General features: G+C 39.9%; 1 protein-coding gene across 5 annotated transcripts; it reads left to right on the top strand.

Moving 5' to 3' along the window:
- The first annotated feature begins 724 nt into the window (after positions 1-724).
- Positions 725-23,612, top strand: LOC110045661 (fibroblast growth factor receptor-like 1). Of its 5 annotated transcripts, none has more exons than XM_020751259.2 (8): positions 725-879; positions 11,198-11,334; positions 15,910-16,203; positions 16,517-16,570; positions 17,712-17,807; positions 18,361-18,651; positions 19,280-19,666; positions 21,175-23,612. In XM_020751259.2, the coding sequence occupies exons 2-8, from the start codon at positions 11,268-11,270 to the stop codon at positions 21,798-21,800; spliced, it is 1,815 nt and encodes a 604-aa protein (XP_020606918.2). In that variant the 5' UTR covers positions 725-879; positions 11,198-11,267; the 3' UTR covers positions 21,801-23,612. The 5 variants fall into 5 exon arrangements, with proteins under 5 accessions (XP_020606918.2, XP_020606915.2, XP_020606916.2 ...); XM_020751256.2 differs by lacking the exon at positions 725-879 and adding an exon at positions 5,555-5,914; XM_020751257.2 differs by lacking the exon at positions 725-879 and adding an exon at positions 8,292-9,884.
- Positions 23,613-24,212: the final 600 nt, after the last annotated feature.

The raw sequence follows: 24,212 nt of genomic DNA, 5'->3' as shown, positions 1-24,212 counted from the left end.
TTAATTCTGATTTCGTCTTTCTTCGACAGAGAGGTGCGGTGTTCAATCCAAGGCTCCTGCTCAATCCGAATCACGATCCGCTATAGATTGAAAAGTTTATGATGTATGTGCTATAGAGCTAGGTTTTGGCGGGTTTTCAAGCTGAAAATAACAGTGATTCGGAGGAAGAGTGCTAAGTAGTTAAAAACAAGATCATAACGACTATTTTCAAGGACAGAAACTGAAAAATTACCAACGAGCCCGTGACTCAAAACATTCAAAATACATGTATTATTTTCTTACATAATCTTGTATAAAATTTCGCGTGTTTAGAATTTTCGCGCGCTCTATTAGTTTTGTAGCCTGCGTCTTTTTCGCGAGCGTTAACTTTCACGATTTTTTTCAAAACGCGAAATTTAGTGCGCGCGAAAAGTAGTAAGAATAAGATACTTGTTTGTAGAGATGAGCGACAGCGACACATTCTGTTCATTGTTTCTTGTATTTGACATGAATAATCACCTTCTTTCAAAATCTTGTATGTCTCATGAGTAATCGGGGCCATTGATCTGAAATGTATTCTTCCTTCACACCTTTGATAGCTTTTGGTCTCTTTTCAGTGGATGACAGTATGGTTTAATTGTGCACGTGGCTCAATCAACAATACTGATTATCTGATGAAGTCAGCGCCGTATTCAATTACCCGTTTCAGCTTTCTGGTTCGAAAGCCAGAGTCTATCGCATCTGATCAGATAACTGTCCAATTCTAGCGACTTGTCTCTGGGTGCGATTGCATCAAAAATTTAACACTTCCAGTGTCAAATTTGTGATTGATTGACTGATTTATTTCTTTGAGGGATGAGAAAAGTGCAAGCACTGAGAGACTGCAACGAAGGATGAGAGGTAACTAATTCAAAATTTTATTTATCACGGACTGTTCCGAGCAGAAGCGTTCCCTACGAAGCCCGTTTTATGATGTTTCCCGAAAATTTCGCACTGGCACAAAAACACACTTGAGCCACTCTTGAATGAATGACTTTCAGGAAAAAAGAAACGGCCTAACTGAGCGAAATTGGGATTGAAAAACATTGAAAGAAGGTTTGACAGCTATCAAACTGTAATCCTTCACAATTACACCTCCACAAAAGATGGGTGTTTTTTCAACTGCTAATCCCTTCCTTTAATTTAAACAAACCGTTTTAGATACCCGCATCAAATCCAGTTAACATTGACAACTGGGTGCGAAACTATCGTTCAAGCGATCCATCACGGCGCCTTCTTTTCAAAACGAGCAGTTTTCCTTTGTTTTACGATTGACATAAAAACAGACAGCTCGTTTTGTCTTTGTTTTGAATAGAACTCAAGCCCTGAGGCGGTGTGATTCACTTTTGAGGTGTCAAAAATCGAGACGAGTTGTCAGTAGTCGGTTTAGCTAGTCAAACGCTTGGAGACTGATTCTTTTTGTGGTATGTGACACGCAGGACTTCATTATGAACCAACATGGCCTGAACTTTTCGTGCGCTAGTAATCGATCTCTTTAAACCGCGTGCTTCATGGAACAAACATTTTGATCAATTGTGCAAACTAATTTCTGAACAAAGCAAGCTGTTGGTAAAGAGTGACGCCTGCAATCCAAGCGATGACAGTTCTTTTCGAGTTATATCACGTGCTACGGCGTTAGCTGAGGAGAAGCAAGAATATAACAGCGGCACAAAACAGACATTTCTCTACAGGTCGAGTGATATCCTCGACAATTACAGCGCTGGAACTTGTGACGAGTACTTCTCCGATCGTATTTATGATAAATTAAGAAGGGGCTGAGCATGAATATGATAGCTTTCCGGCTCGAATTTTTGATTAATTACTTTTTCTGTCTTTGGGGGACTGAAACCATGCGAAAAGAATTCTGATGAAATTAAAAGAGGTATCAACATCAGATGAACTCAAAAGTTGGCCGCACGGAATGTTAAGATTCATCAAAAAGACCGAGGCTGTTTCACCTGTTTATCGAGAATTCGTGTGACACTAATGCGTACAGCATTTCTGAAATAAACTTTCCCGTGAACGACATTTGCAATTCTGGCCGAAACTCAGTCTCAACTCATAGCCTAATAATAATAACAATAACAATGGTAGCTGCTAATTGAAGACATAGTGGGAGGTATATAAACAATGATCACAATGTTTTGAAATCAGGTTTTATGCTCATCATGACTCACATGAAAGTTGTCGCCGGCAAGAAACAAAACTCCAGTTTGCGGCCATTTTCCCAGTCTCTCGTTTCTCGTGATGCTTAGCTTTCTACCTGACATTCCTCAAAGAGAAAAACTGACGATGGAGTGGTTTACTTGCGTCGCGACTTCGTTGCCGATATTTTCTTTAGTTTTTATGGCACACTTATGGGGTACCCCAGTACAACTATTACGTAACTTGCAAGTTTGTTTTCCTGTACAAAACACACTCTTTCAACATGTTTAATAGAGGTTCTTTTGAATCGGGTGACACAAACGTCTAAGTGAAATATTAGACAATCCGATTCAAGCTCAGTTATTTTAAAAAGGGTCATATAACCGGGTTTTTCAATCCGCAGTAACAAAGATAACCGCAGTCAAACGAAATGCAGAGGCATATTTTTAAGTTAACTTATCCTGTCGGCGTTTGACATCCTTTATGAAAACTGATCTAAAAAGACAAATTTTAAGCTTTAGGATATAGGAGTGAGTCGGACATGCTCTGTTAGTGTGTTGTTGTTTTTTTTCCTTGACCGGAAACTTTGTCAGTAGTACTACTGACAAAGTAATCTTAGTATCGCAAAATATTAACCACCGAAAATTCCCGCCATGTTTTCCACGATTTTCGCTAATCTAATCCCTGAACTCTCCCTTCCCCGTACATTCTATTTTCGGGTTGAATCCAGGCGAGAAAAGAGCGGGGTTAACTTGCATGCACGCATGTTCAGAACGCCACCATTTTTACCTAAAGAGCGAAAAAACCATACATGGAAGAACTTGTGAAAGAACTTGTGACCATGTATTAAGAAAAAGCTTCCGTAGCTAAAAACTAACGGCCAGACGATAATTTGTAACCTTCAAGTCGCACCAATGATGGATAACTCGTTATTTGCACTTACATAGTTGCTAGGTTCAAATCACTCGCAGTTGACAATAAATTTATTTGTTTTCGGCTTGTCGTGTATGGCTAAGGTTTAAATTCTTAAAATTCTCGGAATGCATTCCGGCGTTCCTGGTCTTAGTACGTGAGTAGCGACAAAAGTTATGATCTCAAGACATTATGATCATAATCTTTAGGTAGCGATCTGTTGGGCGCTCCTGAGTGCGCCTGAGATTTTCAGGATGAATGGTAGTTAAAGCACAAAAAATGTAAAAAGTCGGTTCGTAGTGTTTATCAGCGTCTTTAGCCCTAGCCTGCCATGACGCTGCAACAATTTCCTTTCGCCTAGCTCTTTTATTATTTGAACAACGTATGACTTGAACAGAGCAATTTTCTCTGGAGCCATACCCTTTTCAACCCGTTCCTAAAGCCGGACATATTCAAGATAGTTCCATCTCGGCAAGTGAAGCCATCACAGGACGATGGCCAGAATTATAAAATGAACAAACAAGATTGCCAGAAGCGGATATATACCAACTTTCCTAACTTTACTCATTTTGTAGAATTGTTAAATTGACTTTTTTTCGCAGTGCATGGCCCGCCGCAGGTGCAAGACCGACGTTCGAAGGAATTTAGTTTTTTTTTCAGCTCCTTCTACGGAGAAGGAGCTTCTTTGGGCCATTTTGTCTTGAAGCATCAGGCAATATAGAAATTTAGATACTGTCATTGGTATGTCGAGTTTTTTTGTCTTTCTTTGCTTCTTCTTTTTATTAGTCTGTTGAAAGTGAAAATCTCTTGAGAGGACTGTTCATGGTGGGGGTGTGAGTGTGAAGAGGAGCTGAAAAAAACTGGAGGAGTTGGTGGAAATGAGATATCGTGGAGATTTTGTTTAGGAGTTTTAGTTGAATTACAAAGGGACATCAAATAGACTTCTATCCACACTGAGCAGACTAAGTGCTTTCGTAGGCGAAAGGAAGGATAGTCTAATAGTTTACTGAGTAGTGTATTTTTTTTTCTAGAAAGAAATGATGGTTTATGTTAAGCAGACTGGTAAAGAAATGAGAAAAGTGCTAATTGGTATCGCTGACTCTATTTTTCTTCTACTTAATGGGCTTCTGTTTCAGCGCAACGACTTCCGCAGAGAAAATTAACATCACACCCCCGCACCCAATCCCCGCATGTAAAGTTTCTTTTTCTTTCGAACAATTAGGGAGCTCCTAATTAACGAACATACATAAAACCGGTCCAACTAACGCGACCGACGATCTCCTTCAGTAAAAGCCGAGTGCTGGGAGGTTTTAGAAAGAAGTTCAACTGACTTTCTGAAATTGACAGACACCCCAGTTCCAGCTGAAAGAACTTCGGATCAAGGCTGTGTAAACTTAACCTGCTAGGTTTTTTTTCTTTTTCTCTTTTTTTTTTTCCAGAATTTTCAGTATATTCTCTTTACACACGACCGCGTAAGACAGAGCGAGAAAAGTACGATAAACTTAGCCAGATCGTCGACTGGTCGTGAGAGAGCCTGCGTAGCAGGGGTTCATTTTCAAAAGCACGCGAAGGGAACAAACCCGCGAGCGAGTGCGAATATAAGGAGCAAGCAGGTGCTCGCTCGCTTGCTCAATCTCTCCGCCTGGAAAACGGAAGGAAAATGTCTGCTACGCAGGCTACTCGTGAGATAATCCTAACGAGAACATTATGGTCTATCTGTCAAGAAATACCTTGTGGTTTCTTAATTCGTGACGAAATGGATATTTTATTTTGATTAATTTGTTTTTTGTATTTAGAGCTCTTGTAACAAGGCAAGCACGAAAGCATTTAAGATGACATCGACTGTAGGCAGGAAACCCTGTTTTAACTTCACTCAGCGTCCTTTCTATAACAAAATATCGTTTTAACGTTTATCTGACATGAAATTGAAATATACATTGCAAATCCTAGGAGACGAAACACAGTATTAAGCTCTTAAAATAGGCCCCAAGCGCAAAAGCAGCTGGTGGTGATGTGACGTTGTCAATCAAAGGAATACTAATGGTTGTCAGAATAAAATTAGGGGCAGGTCAAAATTAGTAAGTAGGCGGCCATTTTAGCATTATACTCGAAACAGTCACGAAGCTATTTGAAAAACAAACTCTCGAATTGTCCAGCCTTTTGTAAAGTTTATATACAGTTCGATTCTGCTGGATAAACATCATTAAGTAAACTTTTCCTCAGGGAAGGCGGAATTGCGGGTTTGCTTTAGAGATTTGGAAAGTTACACTTTGTCCGAAATCCAAATCCGTGGGAATAATTGTTTTCCTTAAACTCCTTAGCGATGCAGAACCTCATAAAAATTAAACTCTGCGGATTACGAGGTTTGAGCTTAATGTCAACACATCAATTCTAGATGACTTATCTCCGAGTGTTCCTTTCAATTCAGAGTAATGTGTCACTCTTCATACAATGGATTACTCGTTCATTCACGAAAGCTCTGTCTTGCTCGGTCACGGGACTAAATTAGCCCGATTCGGTACAAAACAACGCCGCAAGCCTTGTTGTGAATAAGGTGAATCTCCTGAGGAATTACTTGCACAAGTAGCCGTCTTTTAAGACATTTCGATTTCTCTTGGATCTCTCGGCATTGGAGAAAAGGTCAGAGAGCAGGCGTCTAAGTGCTATTTCCACGTCAAGCAAATTATTCTCTGTTTATTCTACTAATGGAAAGCGCGCTGGGTTTGTGTCAAAACTGCCAACGAGTGAGGCACGCTATTAGAATAGGAAGGAACTTAAGGTGATTCCGACGACTGGCACGCGTTGGCAAGAGGCTGTACTGTCTTCGCAGCAAAGAAAAGTAAGTTTAAGCCAGAACGGGTAGCTATAACTTGGCTAGTTTACAAAGAAATCAACGAATGAATGCGGACAAAGCAAATCCTCTTATTCCTTGGAGGATTATATTATAGCTACGCGCGTTTGAATTTGTGTTGAAAACTAAACCAAAGACAACAATATTCATTTTGAGTCTGCGTTGTCAGGAAACTTGTCTTCGTTGATGTATCCGGTCTAACGATTTCAGCGACGAGAAACTGTTACTGCTTGTATCACTTCTTCTACTTTGGACTAAGTACGGCCCGCGAACTAAACATGAAGGCGCATTTTTTAAGCGAGACGCTTTTGTGCTTGGGTGATATGAGCACTTAGATCCGCCATATTCATAAGCTCGTCGATCGGTAATGCTCGAATTAAATAATTCCATGTCTCATTTGTATGAGGCTTTTCTTAAAATGCTCTTAAAACTCTTTAGCTTTCTCAGACCACTTTGGCCAATAGAAATCTGGGCTTAATAGTGGTCGAGTTGCAAGTTTCATAGTCGCATTTTTGCCTGTGTTATTTAAGCAGTGTATTCGACCAGGCTAGGCGGTTAACTTAAAGGTGAATTAACTGTAATTACGTGTACATGTACCAGCTCTGCGGTCCTCTACACGTGTCTGAATATCTCGTCATCGGTGTTTAAACGATGTGTTTCTGTCTGTGTCCCGCTTGGTTCATCTCAGGCTATTTATATTCTTGTCTCATCCGTTTCATAAGGTTTTCCTGAATCGTAATAACTTAGTTGCCAGCTTTTAGCTAAATTAGCCAATAGAATTCTGGGCTCTTTATAACCGGGCGGTTAGCTTAACTGAATTTAGCTAGTGCTTTAGGGTTTCAGTTTTTATTTTGTTATTGGAGCAGTAAAGTCATCCGGACTAGCCCTGGGAAGTGAAGTTTTAACTGAAGGATCGACGCGCAAGAAGAGACTTCAGGTTCTAACCAGATAACATTATACTGTATGATAACTAGTACTGAACAAAATTATTCATCGAGATATATATGAATATGAATATTCTTTGCTGCTTATTGAAACTTGGGTGATACATCGTGATGGATGGTTTTTGAACTTAAACCGTTAGTTTGAGAGGAAAATCGAAGAATTCTAGTGCCAAACAGGGTGAAATTTTACATACCAGTTTAAATTGTAGGAAATAGCGCAGTTTATGATAAACAAAGCGCGCGAAAAATAATATAATGCTATCTCCTTTGGCATAATTCATTTCTTAGCAATTATTGAAATGTGAATTTGAAAGCAAAAGGCCGCAACTCGATAAAAAGTCCCGGGGTGCCTTGACAGGTTGATAAACGCTGAAAGTGCTAACGAATGACTTGACAAAAGGGTGTTTAAATTTCAATATTTGTTTTGGAAACAAAAAAATGAGCTGATATCAAGGTTATTTTGGGGTGAGTATAAACTGGTCGTTGTATCGCCAGAGAAAACATGATCGGTTGAAAATTATTGGTAATTAAAGCACGTTCTAGTTAGGGAATAAGAGAAAGAAACACAGGGTTTGCTGTACGGGGTTTGCTGTTTAGCGCATTGTTCAAACTTCTCAAATAGTTTAATTTTGGATAACTTTATGCACCGTATAAATTACGACATCGCTATTAATGCGTTCATGTCTTATTGCTCAGCGGGAAAAAAGGAGTTCTTTTGCTTGTCCTTTCCTGTTTCAGTTGGCAAGTCTGCCAACAATCATAAAATTATCATATCTTTCCTCCACTAAAGCATTATAATGCAAATTATAAGACGCGGGAAATCATATGTTTAAAAACAGCTTTTCTTTCTTTTTCTTCAGAGCTTGGGGTAAACTAAAGAATGAAGAGGTTAATGAAGCCGTTCGGAAATCGAAGTGAAACACAAAGATTAACTAGAAATATTAAGTGGGACATTTTAAGTAATGTAATATCTTCCTTTCCCCAATAGTTTGTCAGCAAATTTCCCTTCCTCTCCCGATCAACTATCACAATCTTGACAGTGGTCAATCATGCCACGTTCGAACTTGCAAATCAGTCAATAATATTAGTCGCAAGTTTCTGCGGAAGTCTTACAAATACCATCCTGTATAATCCTGTATTTCATTTAATCGGTACCTTAATTGATAAAGAACCTTTTTTAGCGCGAGTTTTCTGATGGGATCCCTTCAGATGCGACTCAGCGTGTGGTTCACCGTAATCGGTATTCATACATCAAGATAAAAGACGGCTGTAGGTAAAAACAACGCTCAAAATACCGCTTTCAACGACGAACTGAGAATCAGTTTAAAATTTTAAAAATTCTCTCCTGCCAGGAGACCATCAGCTGGCCGGAACCCTTGTAAGGACTTTTGCATTCCGGTCGGTAGGTAGAGATATGTTTCTGTTATCTTTGTTAGCGGCACGGAATTTATAGTTCATCATCTTTTAGCTTTGAAGGGTCCAGAATTCCCCCCCTGTCGTGTTTTCACCTGCTCTAGACAAAATAAGAGTAAGCAGTTATTTCGGCGTTTTAATTTTGTTGTCTATTTTGATTCTTTCCTCCGTGGCAAAGGGTCCAAAATTACTCGAAAAGTATGTTATTTCTTTTTAGATATTTTTTGCGATTGGAATTCTCAGTCAAGCTAATAAAAGAATGTATTCATACCCGATAGGGTTATTTTTGGTCGAGAGGTTTTCGTTTGTTCTTAATTTTTAATCTCAGTTATGTCTTTGCTGCCTTCTTAACATTCATTGATTCTTCGATGAAAGATGAAAAACAAAGGGATAAATTTCTGACGCCGCGTTCCATTTCCAGAGAAACTCAGGCAGAGCACAGGTTTTATAACGAGCCAAAAGATTGACAATGGCAAAAGTTAAAGGCGGTTCTCATTTCATTACTTAAAAAATAGACAAAATCGTGTAGGAATCATTTCTTTTGTGATCAAATCACTGGTTGGAATCTACCCTATCGTAAACAAATTTCCGTACTGAGCTAAAGTAATGAACAGCTGAACAATTTATTACATCACCGTCAGCGCGCATTTGTTCCCTTGGTGGGCCAAGCCCGCGAGACATTGTTTTGAAATCGTGATGAAAACATCGAAGAAATCTTCAAACTGTATCGCGATAAAAATCGAGATGATAATCTCTGAGCAGTTCGCGAGGTGAACAAGCGGTACACATCAGACGAAAAGATTTGTGCTTTATGGACATTTGCAATTAAGTCAATTAATTCGCGCCGGTCTCGGTTCTCGCTGATTGGCTGTCCAATGTGTAAGTATTTTCTAATTCAAATCAAATATTTGTGTATACATGAACAGAGAAAGGTTCTAGCGGATTGGGTTTCAGTCAACAATCGCTCATTTTACATTTTGACGCATCACTCGCCTTGTGGAAAATTGCACAGACGCTAATCCGCGAGATCGACACTTTCCTTATCGATCTCCCCTTAGTGTAATTCACTTTCGCCACATCATCCGTACAGCATCTGATTTGACCTCCAGACGACCATTCGCGATAGCGAGAAAGCTGTGGCTTCGCTTTACCTGCACTGTATTCAGCGGCTTCCGCTGAATCTGTCTATGTGACATTTAAGCCGCTCGATATGTGGCCACGAATGCACGAGAATGGCTTAAACGATCTCCTACACTCGCAGTAATCTTGCAATTTGACGTCGAGCGTCTTATTTATTTAGATGTGGCATCCACGAACGTAAGGACAGAGTCGTCAAGGAAAGGAAAACAGCTTGCGTAAAGACCGCCTTTTCACTTGAGCTGGGAACTGTTTGGAAACAATAGGTTATCTTTGTGCTGTAATCGGTGACTTGACAGGCAGTAATTGTCCGACTGATTGGCATGCGCCTTGCCTTGCCTCGAGCGAAATGAATTCTCGGTTGGACAGTGAAATCCTGGGCATTACGAGCTTTTCTCTTTATTGTGCGATCTGATCAGCATAAAGGGACACTTGGCTGCCGATCTCTCAAGCTTGAACACTGCGTAAGTATTGATGTTGTGTGGCTTGTTCGGATATCCGTCCTGTAGGCGGTGCTCTCGGGTCAAACACGGATTGAAATACCATAGTTAAACCATAGCAGCTCGAATTTGTCTGGGAAGCTCAGGCAGCCGGGGTGTTTTTACTTCGTCGTTAGCCATAGCAGGCTTCGGTGTTGTGGATTGTTTGATTGCTGTTAGGCACTGCAGGTGAATGTATGTTCCGACTGGGCGCGATTGTTTAGCATGTCTTGTTGGACCCAAAATTTCAACAGGACATTTTTCATTTGTATGTGAAAGCTTTCTTCTAAGTGGCAGAGTAACGTGAAATGATTGATGACTGCGCCTTGATTATTACCGGCGACACCTGAACGTCATAATTTACACGTGTAGTGACTATTACAGAATTTAGTAATATTCTTTTGAAATCAGTTTCGAAGACAAACTCGCCAGCCGTCACTGGGGCGTTTTGCCGATTGTTTTTCCAATTCTGTCTTGCTGTGAAGTGCTTCTTCGGTTTCCATACATCGAGAAGTTTCGTTTCACAACCTGTGACCCATTATTCCATGTTGAAAGCACGAGTTAAGTTGATTTATTACTTCGGCCTCCTTGGTATCATAGGATTACACCTGAATTTGCTCTTCAATGAGTTAGAATTTCCTCATCCTGCTGAATATATCCACACTTTTGGCACAGTCATTGCATGAAGCTGGACCCCCGCTTCTTGTCCGTCTGCCATTACCTGCAAAGGCCTCTCTCAAAAAACCGATATGGGCTACTTTTATTTTTGTTCCAGAAAGGGTTTCGTTGACAACTACAGGATTAATTCTATTGGTCGTTTTGAAAAGCGAGTGTGCATTAGAATCGCCAAGAGTGTTCGGCAAAGCGGTTTTAAATTTCTTCTCTTTAGAATGTTTACACCGACATCAAGGTATACAAATAACAGTGGACACAAATCTCTTGGAATTGCAAGCGTAAGAAGCATTAACCTAACGTCTCCTCCGCTGTGTTTTTAATGAATTTAAATGGTAGCTTTTGCAAATGATATTGGGAGGGAGTTTAAGCAGATGTTAAAGAATGTAAAATCGATCCGATCTTTGAAAAGCGTATGCTAATATTCTACCCTGTGGTGCACTGGCAAGCGAGTGAGATGTTTCTGTCTAAGCCCCCTTCTGATGAAAAACCAACTGATGAATACCTCTTGCTGTAAGTGGCTAGCTTACTTGCAAGGTCAGTGTACCGGGCAATCGATATCTTCATTCATATATGCATAGAAATTTATTAACCTGTCGCCGTGTCTCTTTGTTATTTTTCGACAGCCTTTGGACTTGGAAGGACCGCGGGGCGCAGCTGTGCTTGATTGTGGACGGAAAGGCCCTTGGTCGAAGAATGCGCTTTGTCAAGACGGTTTCCTTGGAATTCATTTTATTCCTTTTTGCGGTTGTTCACTGTAAAGGTATGTTCCTTTCGATTGGCGTAAGCGCGGGGTATGGTTTGATTAACTGCGAGGCAGAGAAACAAGAGCGCTAACATCATGCAAATGGCCTTTCAATTTGTTTATAAATATGCCCTTTCTTCAATTTTTACCGGATTCCTCTGTCACTTATTAACACATTTAACTTAATTTCGAAAATTTTCTGACAGTGATCGAATAAGATAATTGAAATGAATTGCGTGAGAAGTAATTCAAAGCGATCGATTGATTTCCCGCGTGTTTTGCTTGAGGAACTTTGCCACGTTTTCCTTGGATCGAAACCTCGCTTTGCACGTCGCATTCACAAATAAAAGCTGAAAAAGTCGGAAACACGTGGTCAAAACTGTCCTTCCAAAATACGGCATCACGGAACGGTGTTAATTAGCGGCGAAATTGGAGAGCAGATAACATAAATTAATTTACTACAACCTACCCTGTTCAATGTCTGGTTCCACGATGGCTACTTCAAAACGACAATTCTATCAAGCCAGCAGCATGATTTATGAAGTTACAACCATGTAATAAACTACATGTAAACGTTTGCGGATTTGTTTGTTATTGCCCTGTTCTTTGAGCGTACTTTACTTAAGACGACTGATAAGACCAATTGATTCAATGACCGCACGATAAGACAGTGGTTAACTGTACAATATCAGCAATTGATGCTTTAACTTGTCTGGGAGAAAAACAAAGGGGGTAGGGTACAGAAGGAAACAGAAGTTAGGAGTATTCGAGCTGAAACAGAAAGCTGTTGCATTCGCCTAATTCTTTGGAATCCAATTAACACCTTGAGCGTTAAGGTTTATTGCTAATTATTTTTGAACTCATTTCATATCGCGAAAGGTACGAAGTGGGCGTTGAGGGCAAATTGAGGCCATTGTTAAAGCTTAATAGCTTCTTGTAGGCCGCTAGAATACTTATACTCTTTGCTAAACAATAAGTTAACTCGAAACCACGGCTACTGTAGGTCTGAATTAACGATACTTGTGCATTCAAATCGTACCAGATTTAGAGAGCAAGTTCCCGAATCCGGACGATAAACGAACTCAATATGGGTTTATCCATCGACAAGCTAGAGTCTCTAATTAAATTAACGCTGATTGCCTCTCACACAAAAAAGGTTCTCTCAGTTAATTTTTCCTGCAAAATATTTATACAAAGTATTTTCGCCTACAGACCAATTGCGTTGAGAAAGCTTTGGTTCGTTAGCTTTTCATTTAGTTGTTTACATTTGGAGCTGTAAAGGAAATTATAATATACTCATAGACGCCAAAACAATTTTTTAAGTTAATTTATCACAGATCAACCATCAGCTTAAAGTGTCTTATCTTTGAACAGGGTAAATTGTTATTCGTTCCTCGGTTCTGTAGAATATATAGAGTCCTTATCAAGGGAGCGCTCAAAATTTATTTTTTCCTCTGAAAGTGTTAAGGTTTTATTGGAAGACTCCGTTGGCGGTATACATAACGAATTAGAGCAAGAACAATGTGCGATTGTTTTTAAGTATTATTTACCTCACAGCTGTTTTCCAACTTGAAATGAAAACTCTATTCTCAGATTTTATCGCACGCTGAGTAACGCTAATAAATATTTAAACAGAAGGCAAAATGCCATTTTTCGTTTATAAAACGGCAATAATGGATATACAATAAGATGAGACGAAAACTGCTATGATCCATTTTACAATTAAGAGTGAGCTGACGTTTCGGGCGCTTGCAGCAAATCTGATCGATTTTTTCGAGTTGCTCGATTGAGGGGTTGGCTAGCGCTGCCAACGACACCTGTTCTTATCTCAAAACGTTGGTCAACACACCCTTAACTCCAGGTTGACAGTAACCTAATGATTTTTCGTTGCTCGCCGACTAAGCGCAGCATGCAGATCTTTGAAGCTAATCCGCTGATCCAATAAGATTGAACAAAGCCAAACGAAATTGTCTCTCACTAGCCAGATTTTAACTGCTTCTTCCCTTTCCAATAATCACTGACCATGGCCCGAGGAAACATTGCCCCCTGCTGCTTAAAGTGCAGTTTCCGTCGCAGATGGAAAACATTTGCTTTACGAGAATTCCAAATATTTACGATTAACAAAAGAGGATCAGGTAAATTTTGATGATAAGGATTGTTAAGCTGCCATGGGGCTCTACTTTCTCTGGGTTGCTGCATATTTTTGAGTCGGCAACGCTGTAAAGTGGCACAGATGACACAGTCTTGGGAGCCAAAACAACAAGATGAAAGTGAATACGCCATATATTGTAACTGACATAGTTGCTGACAAAGGCGGCAAAAGGAACCCCCCTACTTTGTGTGTGGCCTGCAAGGTCATCGCTTTTTAGGAACAAACATCTCTGAGAACTAAGATCACGTGCGATTTTGAATAGCGCGTGGTTATTAGCTCGCATTTGGCGAAAAATGTGAACTTACTTTGAAAAGCAATCACGTAGAAATACTTTTTCTTGTGTTACGCAATGGAATCCATGAGTACTTAAGTCGAAGTACCTGACAGATATAAAAGTAATTTACTAGTTCAAAAACAATTAAATATAGGTCATGAACAACAGCTCTAAATGTGATTTTTTTCGTTTATGTACAATATAACTAATCTAGAAGCACATGTAACTTTGACAAACCGCAAGTGTGCTCATGCAGTATGAACAAATCTGAGCGCAATGACCATTCAAAAATGACCTTTGGATAGGACGCAGAGAACTCATCTCAGCCTCGCCCTAAATCTTTCCATCTGCGAGCGAAACTCGCGAAGAAATTAAGCGACTGCTGTGCGAGAAACTACCTCATAGCATACCCACACTTTGTCAAAATGCAGTCTTTCACTTTGCGATTCAGAAAAAAACAAAATAGTTTTTAGAAAAGGAAATGTCGTATACGTTTCTATGGAGTTTAATTTGGTGGATGTTCGAGAGAATGATAAAAGATGTTGAGTTGAGGATTTGAAAACGCTGTTGTTTTCCCTCAAGATTTCTTTTTTTAAAAAAAAAATTCTTGTTTTGACCAAATAAATAAAAGCAAAACAGAGCAAGAGATCCCCGCGCTTGAAACTGGTTCCAAGGTTTTGCTTCATTCTGATTGGTTAACTGGATTGTTTGCGGAATGTGGTGATTGGCTAGAATTGGCTGCAAGTCGAGAGAATTACTTTCTTAGTTTTGGACAGCCATTCGCAACTTTTGTCTTACTTTACTTTTCAATCTCAAACGTTGTCCTGGTCTGAGTAAAACGCATGTGCCTTGTGTCGTAGGTCAAAGAGTTGGTCAGTTAAAAATGTATCAATACCTACAATCAGATGTATGGGTTATTGAACAAGTGTGAGGTCAAGATGGCTGGATATTGGCCAAGTTCTTTTTTTTGCGTGTTTATGGACCGAGACGGAGTCGAGATCCATAGATTCGCAAAAAAAGAACGGATTTATTATATGCATGGCTTTCGGGGAAATTTTTCTTGCGGGACACGGCGGATAGTCCCGAGCGGGCAAGATAGCTCCATCTTGCCCGCTCGGGTAGCCAATCACAGCGCAGGATTTGATTCATCTTGCCCGCTCACGGAGCTAGCCATATAATAATGAATTGTTACTAAATCTCTGATGATGCATTTCTAGCCTTCTGATTGGTTCACTGAATCTTGGTTATCAAGGAAGGCGGACAGAATTTACCGCGTAAATGCAATAAAAAACGGGCAATGCCATGCCGTGAACTACAAAATACGAGAGAATTTCTCAGTCACGTAAAGCTTGAACAAGAGATTTTACTTAAAGGCTTGTGACGTTCAATAAAAGTGACTCAATGGAGAAGAAAGGCTGCAAAATCTATGGGAAGATCGAACCAAAACCGAAAGAATTTCGTTCTGAAATCGAAATCATATTTTCGGTAAAAAGTAAGCTTAGCACTTCAGTTAAGTTTGTAACCTGACATTTGGGCCTTGCCCTTATTATTCGTCTTTGAACTTGATCGATTCTGAACAACATTATCGTAGTCTATCTATCAAGACAACCGAATAAACAAGTTACCTCTTGATTTCCAGTCCGCAGTTCGACTTGCACGCGACTAACAATTTTCAGCAATGTTGTTCGTTCGGATCTTCCCATAAACCTTTCTCGTTTGTCACAATTTTCCCTAATGTAGACGGCTTAACCTTTACAAGAGATTATGTGGATAATATTGCAGAAGACTCTGTTTCGCTGGCTCTCATGACATTCTTCATTCAACCCTAAAAATTGAACGCAAGCAAATTTTCCCGCCTTTTCACAACGTGAATTGCTTTAGATCAAACTGAAATTAAATGTCCACAGTATCCAATCGAGTGATGATAATAACAATCTTTTGATATTAATCACTTAGTATCCAACGCGGGTTCATCGAAGAGTCGTTGAATGCACTTAATCTACTGGATAGGTATTTATCTGATGAAAAATTGAGTCATTATCTGTTCGATTAGTGGGGCATGTTGGGTTCATCTCATCTTTTACGAGTGTAGAAAACTGCTAGAGGGGGGTTTGCAAACACTCACTAAGAAATTCAATCGAATTCACGTCACCGTTCCTTCCATCAGACCCTCCAGTACTCCTTGGAACAGTGAAGCCAGAATACAGAGTCAAAGAAGGAGAAACGGTCAAGTTATGGTGCAAGTTCTCTGGAATTAATGATTCAGTGGACAACAGGACGCTGACGGCATGGCAAAATCCCGATGGGCAAATTATCACTGACCAATATGAGAGGTTTAAAATGCGGTTGGGAAGATATCTAAAAATCAGAAGGGTAAAGCTAAAAGATCAAGGGACGTACGTTTGTATTGCCTACAATCACTTCGGGAAAGTCAAGGAGGAAATACAGCTTGTTGTTCAAGGTTAGGAAAGTGATCTCGAGATCATTCGAGAGAAAAAGTACAAATTTGATATAATTTCTTATCTTTATGCATACAAAATATTGAAAAATACTTCAGCGTTGTTGTATAAAAATCTATCCACCCCGCCTCCCCGCCTCCCTCCGTCGATTCACACATGCATGCGTTCGTTCGTTGATTCATTCATTCATTCATTCATTCATTCATTCATTCATTCATTCATTCATTCATTCATTCATTCATTCATTCATTCATTCATTCATTCATTCATTCATTCCGGCATTCATTCAATCCTTTTTCTACGTGTGTTTTGCAGCATCGAACAGCAGTATTGTAAGAAGTCCGCCGATCACCAAACCGACCCCAACAGGTAATTTAAATTTATTATACAAGCAGACAGCATTTCTCACGAACTATACCGTTCTTCAGCCATCGCTTCTGTACTCGCTTTCTAACCGCACTTTGTGCAGTGAGGATAGCACATTATCTCCGAATAAATTTTGTCTGCTTTTGTTTTCGATGATCTGAAATACAGTCGACTTCCGATAACTCTAACCTTCAAGGGAAATTGAAAAAGGTTCGAGTTATCGGGAGTTCGAGTTATCGGAAGTTGAGAACAAATGACTGGAAATAAGCAAAAAACGGTGTTCAATGTTTTTCTTTTCATGCAGTGTACATTTTAATCAAATTTAATTACAGAATAGAGAAGTCGGGTGAAAATAAAACAATACATCTTTAAATTACTGCATAAATCGGAACGTAACGTAATGCGAAAAATATAACAAAGGAAAGCAGCGGGGGAGAAGAGAGTCCAGAAACTGTGAACTAATGTTTTTTTTTTTTTTTTTTTTGTAATTTCTGGCCACGATTAACATATTGATTATATAGTAAATCGAGAGCGAGTAATCCAAAGTATAAATCTTCTAGCCTGAACTCTCAAATTATCTAAACCCTTTTCACGGTCTCTTCGAAAACGTAAAGAAGTTGCCCTCATTTTCTTAACAACTGCACACCGCAAGGCTGCTCACTATCTACTTAACATTTAGATCATTCGCCCTCAATGTCTATTGGCTGATAGTATACAAGTAGCTCAGTCAATAAGATTGCAGCATTTGCATTAGTGTACTAGTAGAAATCTACTAAAACAGAATAGATAGTGGGTAGCATGGCCAAAAAGAGAACGGCATTCGCGACAGAACGCTAGTAGATTTATGCTAAAACTCGATAGAAACAAGTAGAATATGTCTTCTATTTCTCTTAGAAAACAGCGCGAGAATAAAAAAGGAAACTCACTTGTTTCTTTCGATTATCAAAACGTAAATTATCTTATGTTTGCTCGCACCATTATTTCGACGACAGCTCGCGCTAGTTCTGTGAAAAGCTTGCAAATCACTCGCCCAACACTCCTGATTTACAACTGCGCTTTCAGTTCTCGTGTTGGTAAACCTCTAGAAAGAGCGGTCTTTTGCTTAAATGGAATTCTAATTAATTGTTTGTCGCTTTCTCCACAGCTTTAAGCATCCAGTCAAGATATCCGCTTGCCGTCAGCACCACCAAACGACCTCCACGGAGATGTAATATAAGGCCTTCAAAAATCCCACTAATAGGTTTGTTGTCTGTTTTTCCGTTTCTTTGCGCTCGCACATCACTTGCTATCATCTCAGGCTTTCTTTACTTTCTATCATTTTATTCACTGCGTTATGACTATAGTTCAAACTCTCTATTTTGTGTTTTTGCTGTTTATCTATTGTTTCTTTTGTTTTCTTTCAAGCAATCCACATACACGCTTACTCAAATAGAAGAAGCCCAACCATGGAAAAATTGTCATCAAATTAAAGAGTAAAAACTCAATTTTAGTACATACAATCCTGGTCTTAAGTCTTGGGACACTTAGCACTTTTGCCAACATATAGTCTTTCTGTCCACCTCCCCTCCCCCCAACACAGTGTTGATGTTGATGCATCCAGAGTAGACCGGCCCACTAATTGAACATTGCTCTGGGGGGAGGGGCCTCGGAAAGGTAAATTATGACCTCCCACTTCAAAATAATACGTCACCAGTTGGCATTTTGTCAAGTGTCTAAAGGACTTTAAACCAGGATTGTAGGTTTCAGCACAAAGGTCTTAACACTTAATTTCTTTAACCTTCTTCTTTTCGTAGATGATAATCCACCAAAGTTCAGAAATCCATCAAAAAACCGCGATCGTTTCCTGGAATTCGTCGAAGGTCAACAGATCAAACTCAAATGTCATGCGCAGGGAGCGCGTCCACTGAACGTGACATGGCTAAAGAACAACAAACGGCTGAGCAAAGCTGATCGTAGGCACTTGAAATCCAAAGGATGGGTACTCAATTTCCGTGCATTAACTTTCAGTGACGCTGGCACATATACTTGCACTGTGAGAAATGCATTTTGTAGTATTCAGAGGACTTTTGTCGTCAAAGTTGTTGGTAAGATATGTTCTTGTGTTTTTATATTGTAACATTTACTCCCCAATTTTTGCTTCCTCGCGTGACGTGCTTGGTCCAATCGCGCGCAAGAAAAATCTCTCACTGATAATAAGGGATATTGGAAACTAACGACAAAGACCAAGTTACTTGTCAGTCTTGCACAATTTTGCCTTTCCACATTTCCTCTGCAACTTCCTCGAATTTCTTTGGTGTTTTCATTTCGTTTCAAGCATTGTTTAAGAGCTTTAATTCCCTGTTTTTAACATGCGTTTACTGAGACCCTTGTGTTGTGTTGTCGCGTGAGAACGATGCTCAACTCACACAGTGCCTCTCTCCCCCCATTGACAAAAATTGGTACAAGAGAACTGCAAGGACAAGCTGACGGAATGTTAAGGGTTTACTTGGACTAACATGCTATCTGGGCGGAGTAGAAACTCTCCCAGTCCCTTCATGCTTTAGACACCGGACCGTCAATGTTGATGAGCCAATTGGCTTATCCAATCTGTTGAACTGAAACAGACTAAAGCGCTATTCCACATCAAGATCAGATCAACCGCAACATAAGGACCAAAATAGCGTGATCCAGCTTCTCAGCGTATCCTTTCACCATGTTATTTTCTTTATTTAGAGCGTGACCGACCAATTCCACGGGAACTCCAACCTAAGATTCTAGAGAACGTTTTAAAGAACGTAACAGCCACAGTAGGCGAGGACGCCACGTTTGTGTGCTCAGCTCTCAGCAAAAGCCATCCAGAGTTTCACTTTCTCAAATGGAAGTCCTCCAAAAATGTCTCAAATGGGTCTGATCCTTTTGAGTTCGTAGACTTTTCCAAATCAAAGTTCCGTGAGATTCGGGAGATAGCCAGGCAGCACAAGGGACAACGACAAGTTTACACCCATCGCCTGATTGTGAGAAATGTCACGTTGGCAGATGAAGCCAAATACACATGTGTGGTGGGGAATTCTGCTGGATATGTGTCCGAGCACGCGTTCCTTACCGTTCTCAGCCAAGAAGGTAGGTGGATCCGGCGAAAATTAAAAAATGGGCTTTAACGCTCCATAGATTGCGAATAAAGCGACTTCTTGTATCACCCCGGCTTTTGCGCCTGTTTATTTCAACAAAGGGGAGGAAGGTTGGGAATGACAAAAAGTATGTAATGTTTCTTAAAAGAGGGAAATGCCAGACCGGCCAGGAGCGATGAGAGGTAGCTGTATTTGCGGGCTAACAGCTACAATATAGGACTTCTCATCTCTGCGAATGCATTTTGTTTCTACGACTGTACGTAATACTTGAAGATTCATCCCAAGATACAAGACGTTATACCAGCATCTTGTTTTTTCCCCAAGAAAACTTTGATTGATGGTGATTTGTTAAATATTGATTACTTCATAGAAAGTGCGACGTACGGATTTTTATTCACGAGTTGCAAAACTTTAGAAAACGAACGAGTGAGCGCAGCGAACGAGTGAGTTTTCCAAAGTTTTTCAACGAGTGAATAAAAATCTGTACAAAGCACTTTCTATGTTATAATTGTTTACTGTATATATAACGAGAATTAGACATATTAATTCGTTAAATCAGTTTTAGTTTTCCCGATACCATAAGTCTACATTCAGAACAAGAACAAATTCAAAACTGATCTAAATGACCGAGCGTAATAAAAAACAAATCTGCTTTCCAGTCCAGCAATAGGCGGACAAAGAGCCTACACAAGCTTAAATATAATACCGGAGATTTCGTAAATACATAGAGTGAATCTTTTCGCTTGTCCCTAATCACTCTCAGATTTAATCATGTAATGATTGCGCTTCGCGCTGTGCAAAGACAAATTCGGACTCTTTGACTCACACTGTTCCTCCTTGAATGTTGTTGGCTTTCTGATGTTAAATTTACTTCCTCGGTTTCTCAAATGGCCATTGATTCTCAAACTGAAGTTCTAGCGCTCAAGATGTTGGATATATTCCGATGCTGTTTTTCCGAAAGTGAACCAAAACGGGAAGCCGAAGTCATGTTCTCGAAACACAAACTTCTAGCGGGCGCTGATTTCAAGACCGCTCTTCTTGGAGGCCAGTTGAGTGCTTAACTTTGATTGGCTAAGTGATTCTACTCTGAACGGTGATTGGTTATATTTTCACATGGGAAGAACGCTCTACGCGAAGCTGATTGGACGTATCGCTTTTTTCACATATGGAAATATGGCACATATAGAATTCTATTTGCAAGGTTTATTACCTAAAACTCTCGTTATATGTACAATAAAATAATGTACGGCACGGTGCTATGGGAAGACTATTTGATTTGCTACATTTCATGTACCTTTCCTGCACCTTTCTTAAAGGTGCGCTGCATGCCAAGCAAGTTAAGTGCAATTCACTGCAATCCGCTTTAGTAATATAAACAGACCGGTCTCGACCCCTTTCTGCAAGTTGATTTTAAAATCATCTAAACAAACAGTAGCCAGCCCCTTAATAATAAGAAATATGTGACGTGGGATTTATATAGATCCCTTGGCTTTCTTGCAGTGTTGCAAAGCGATGAACCATACGCAGGAGGAGGCATAGGAGTTAAGCAGTCTTCAATGACAAAAGCTCCAAAAAAGTCACCAAGGACGCAATCAGACAAAGAAATATTAGTAGAGGAAATACCTTTGGCCGCACTAATCGGTGTACCGATCGCCGTCCTCATACTTTTAATTGGAACTATTGTTTGGTGCTATTTTATGACAAGAAAACATCACTCTCGACAACAATGGAAAGCTGAAGACAATGGGCCATTACCTCAAGATCAAACGAAAGACTTATCGGCGAAAATTAGTGTAGCAGGAAAGGTGGAAACAAGGAATGTCAGTTTTAACGTCTATGTTGACCATCCAAATGGCAGAGCTAAGACTCGCCTGACTGAGAAACAGTCAGACACTCACGTGAAGTGTGCCTCGCAGCATGTGAAGTATGATTCACAGCATGGGAAGTGTGATTCGCAGCGCGGGAAGTGTGCGATAGAGCGGGCTCCGCCACTGGACGGTTTAATTATTCACAATGAACCTCCAAGAACACATTCAAACAGAACAAACCATCGTAAGCGTCACGAAAGAGAGGAACGTGAATTCAATGAATCGAGTGGTTCCGAAATAAAATGCTCGGGGGTATAGATAAACTAAAAATAGTTCTAACATGTTGGTACTGCGGACATAAATCAACAATGCCCTGCAGATCAACACCTTTGAACCGATGACGTCATCAATCGGTGAAAGTAGGCATTACCTTCCAAGCGCTCATTCTTCAAATCTAGTCACGTGTATTAAGCCAGACTTGCTCTTAAAGGAGTTACGTCACGGTTTGCGTATCTTGAAAAGTTTAGCTAAATCTTTCAAGTTTGTCGTTTTGTAATCCGTGTTAATCTTCACTTTCTTTAACCATCCTTGTTTCGTAATGGTATTTAATTATCTCTCTGATGTTTTTACATCTTAGTAAACTACTATTTTCTGGTTTCCTTCTATTTGAAGGTGATTGTGTACGTGGCCAAAACAAATCAAGATACCGTGACTGAACTCCTTTTAGACAGCTGAGGTCTATCGTTCTCGCTTAATTGCGGTAGTGACAAGAAGTTTGAAGAACCCTTTTGTTGTATGACTAAGATAATAACACCAAGACACAACTGGGTTAATTGTGGCGGCTTTTTTACTAAATCTAGTCAAGTCATAACCGCAGTTATGAAATGGGCCCTATCGTAAAGTGCCGAGGCCGTTGGTAGAGTAATAAGCCAATGAGTGCGCCAAGTAGAGGAAAAGTCTCCGAAGACAGAGTTTCTAGCTTGGGACTTACTGACTTAAGGCAAAACTTGAGAAAACATTCACAACTTAAAACATAGTTAACAAAATGCATACATTTCATTACACTTTGACAGTTGTCAATCATTTGACTGAAGTGCTGATTTGATCAGTGCTGCTAATTACTGTTATGACCAAGCGTAAGTTATTGGTTTTCCTACTAGCACACGCTAAAATTCTTCCGCTAAACTTCAACAAGAGACAATAACAGAGAAAGCTTATTTCCGTGGCTCTTGTCAACCTCTGACAAACTATTTTTAAACTCCGTAACGTTCGACATAATTATGTTGCTAGTCTCGTTGTTCGGTTCACACAAGTTTAGTTGAACAAGTCTAATGTTATTTGTATATTTTGCTGGTTTCGGGTCAACGAAAACTGCATTCTGCGAGACTCTTTAGTACCTGGTTCTAAAACTGAACTCTGTTAACTAAACATGCCTCGTTGGTGTAAAAATAAGGAAAGATGTCACTTACGTGGCAAACTGAAGTCTGTCTTAGTACTAGGTTGCCTTGGTAAAAGACAAAAAAAAATACAATGTTATGGTTGTTGTTTTGAGGATGTAGTTAGCTCAGGTGGTTCTATTATTGGTTTTTCATCCAGGAACAATGCCAGAAAACTAATTTATAGCTTTTTCCCTACTCAGTTCGTTTGAAACAAAGTACTTACCTTAGTTCTTTTTCAGTAGCTTGGGTAAACAGACGTCCTTTTACTCCCTTGCCGTGTTACCATATTAATGTTGTAGAGACACCCACATCTGAGAAGTGCTTATGATTGGTTGAAATAATTGTGATCGATTAGGAACCAATTAGAAGCACTACCAAGTTCTGCTTGGCTCTACATCATCAGTTCACATTGTTTCGAGGACACATCGTTATCCCTTACACGACGAACACAGGGTGAACCACGAGTGATTACCTGATGTCACAGGTTAATTTTTCAGTGAGTTGTAAATAGCTTAGGGAAGGAAGGTGACGTTTCATCCTTACTCGGTCTCAGCCGAAGATACTACAAGACTCCGGCGGTCTCATTAAAAGTACGAAGTGGGCTTAACTGGTTCCACAAAGATCTTTACTTATTTTATTTAAGATGAAATACATAACTTTTTAAAGCAATGAATAAAATTCAACTTTTCAATTTTGGATGTCGTCTGATGTGTAACAAATAGGGACCTGTCCCGGATAGGTGGGTTATCCCTGGGAAACCGCTGACAAGGCAAACCATAATCACTGTACTAAGATAATGTTAGCTCAGTCGGAGTTACCCGAGTACCTGGGTAAACCTCGGTGTGAACGCTGACATCTATGAAAACAGGATGAAAGGTTTGACATGGTAGCCTCAGGCATCACTTTTCAAAATTCCGTGAATATTCTCTGATAAAAATAACTTTTCCCCGACTAAATGAATACAAAAAGTCACATATAGTAGCGTCCTCAAGCTTCCCCTTGCAGCCGTCATCTCCACCCATTCATGTGAAACTGATAAGTTTTTAACAAATTTTCCTTGTCTATCTGGGAAACACATCGTTGAGATCACAGTGACCTCACATGTTTCCTCCAGCTCTCAATAGAAGCAAATCAGCCGTGTTAAACTATTTCAATTTTCCCTGACTCAAAATAAAATTCCTTGATTTTTGCCTGACCTTGACAATTTTTTTACCGACCAATTTTCCTGATCTGTGGCAGCCCTATGTGAGTGCTAGAGTAACGAGAACCCTCTTGCTGACAGCAACAATGC

The sequence above is a fragment of the Orbicella faveolata genome, unplaced genomic scaffold (assembly GCF_042242905.1).
Source record: "Orbicella faveolata isolate gen_17 unplaced genomic scaffold, um_ofav_v1 contig_1, whole genome shotgun sequence".
NCBI classification, from domain to species: domain Eukaryota; kingdom Metazoa; phylum Cnidaria; class Anthozoa; order Scleractinia; family Merulinidae; genus Orbicella; species Orbicella faveolata.
The sequence above is the reverse complement of the archived record's forward strand: the minus strand, read 5'-3'. Positions and strand labels throughout refer to the sequence as shown.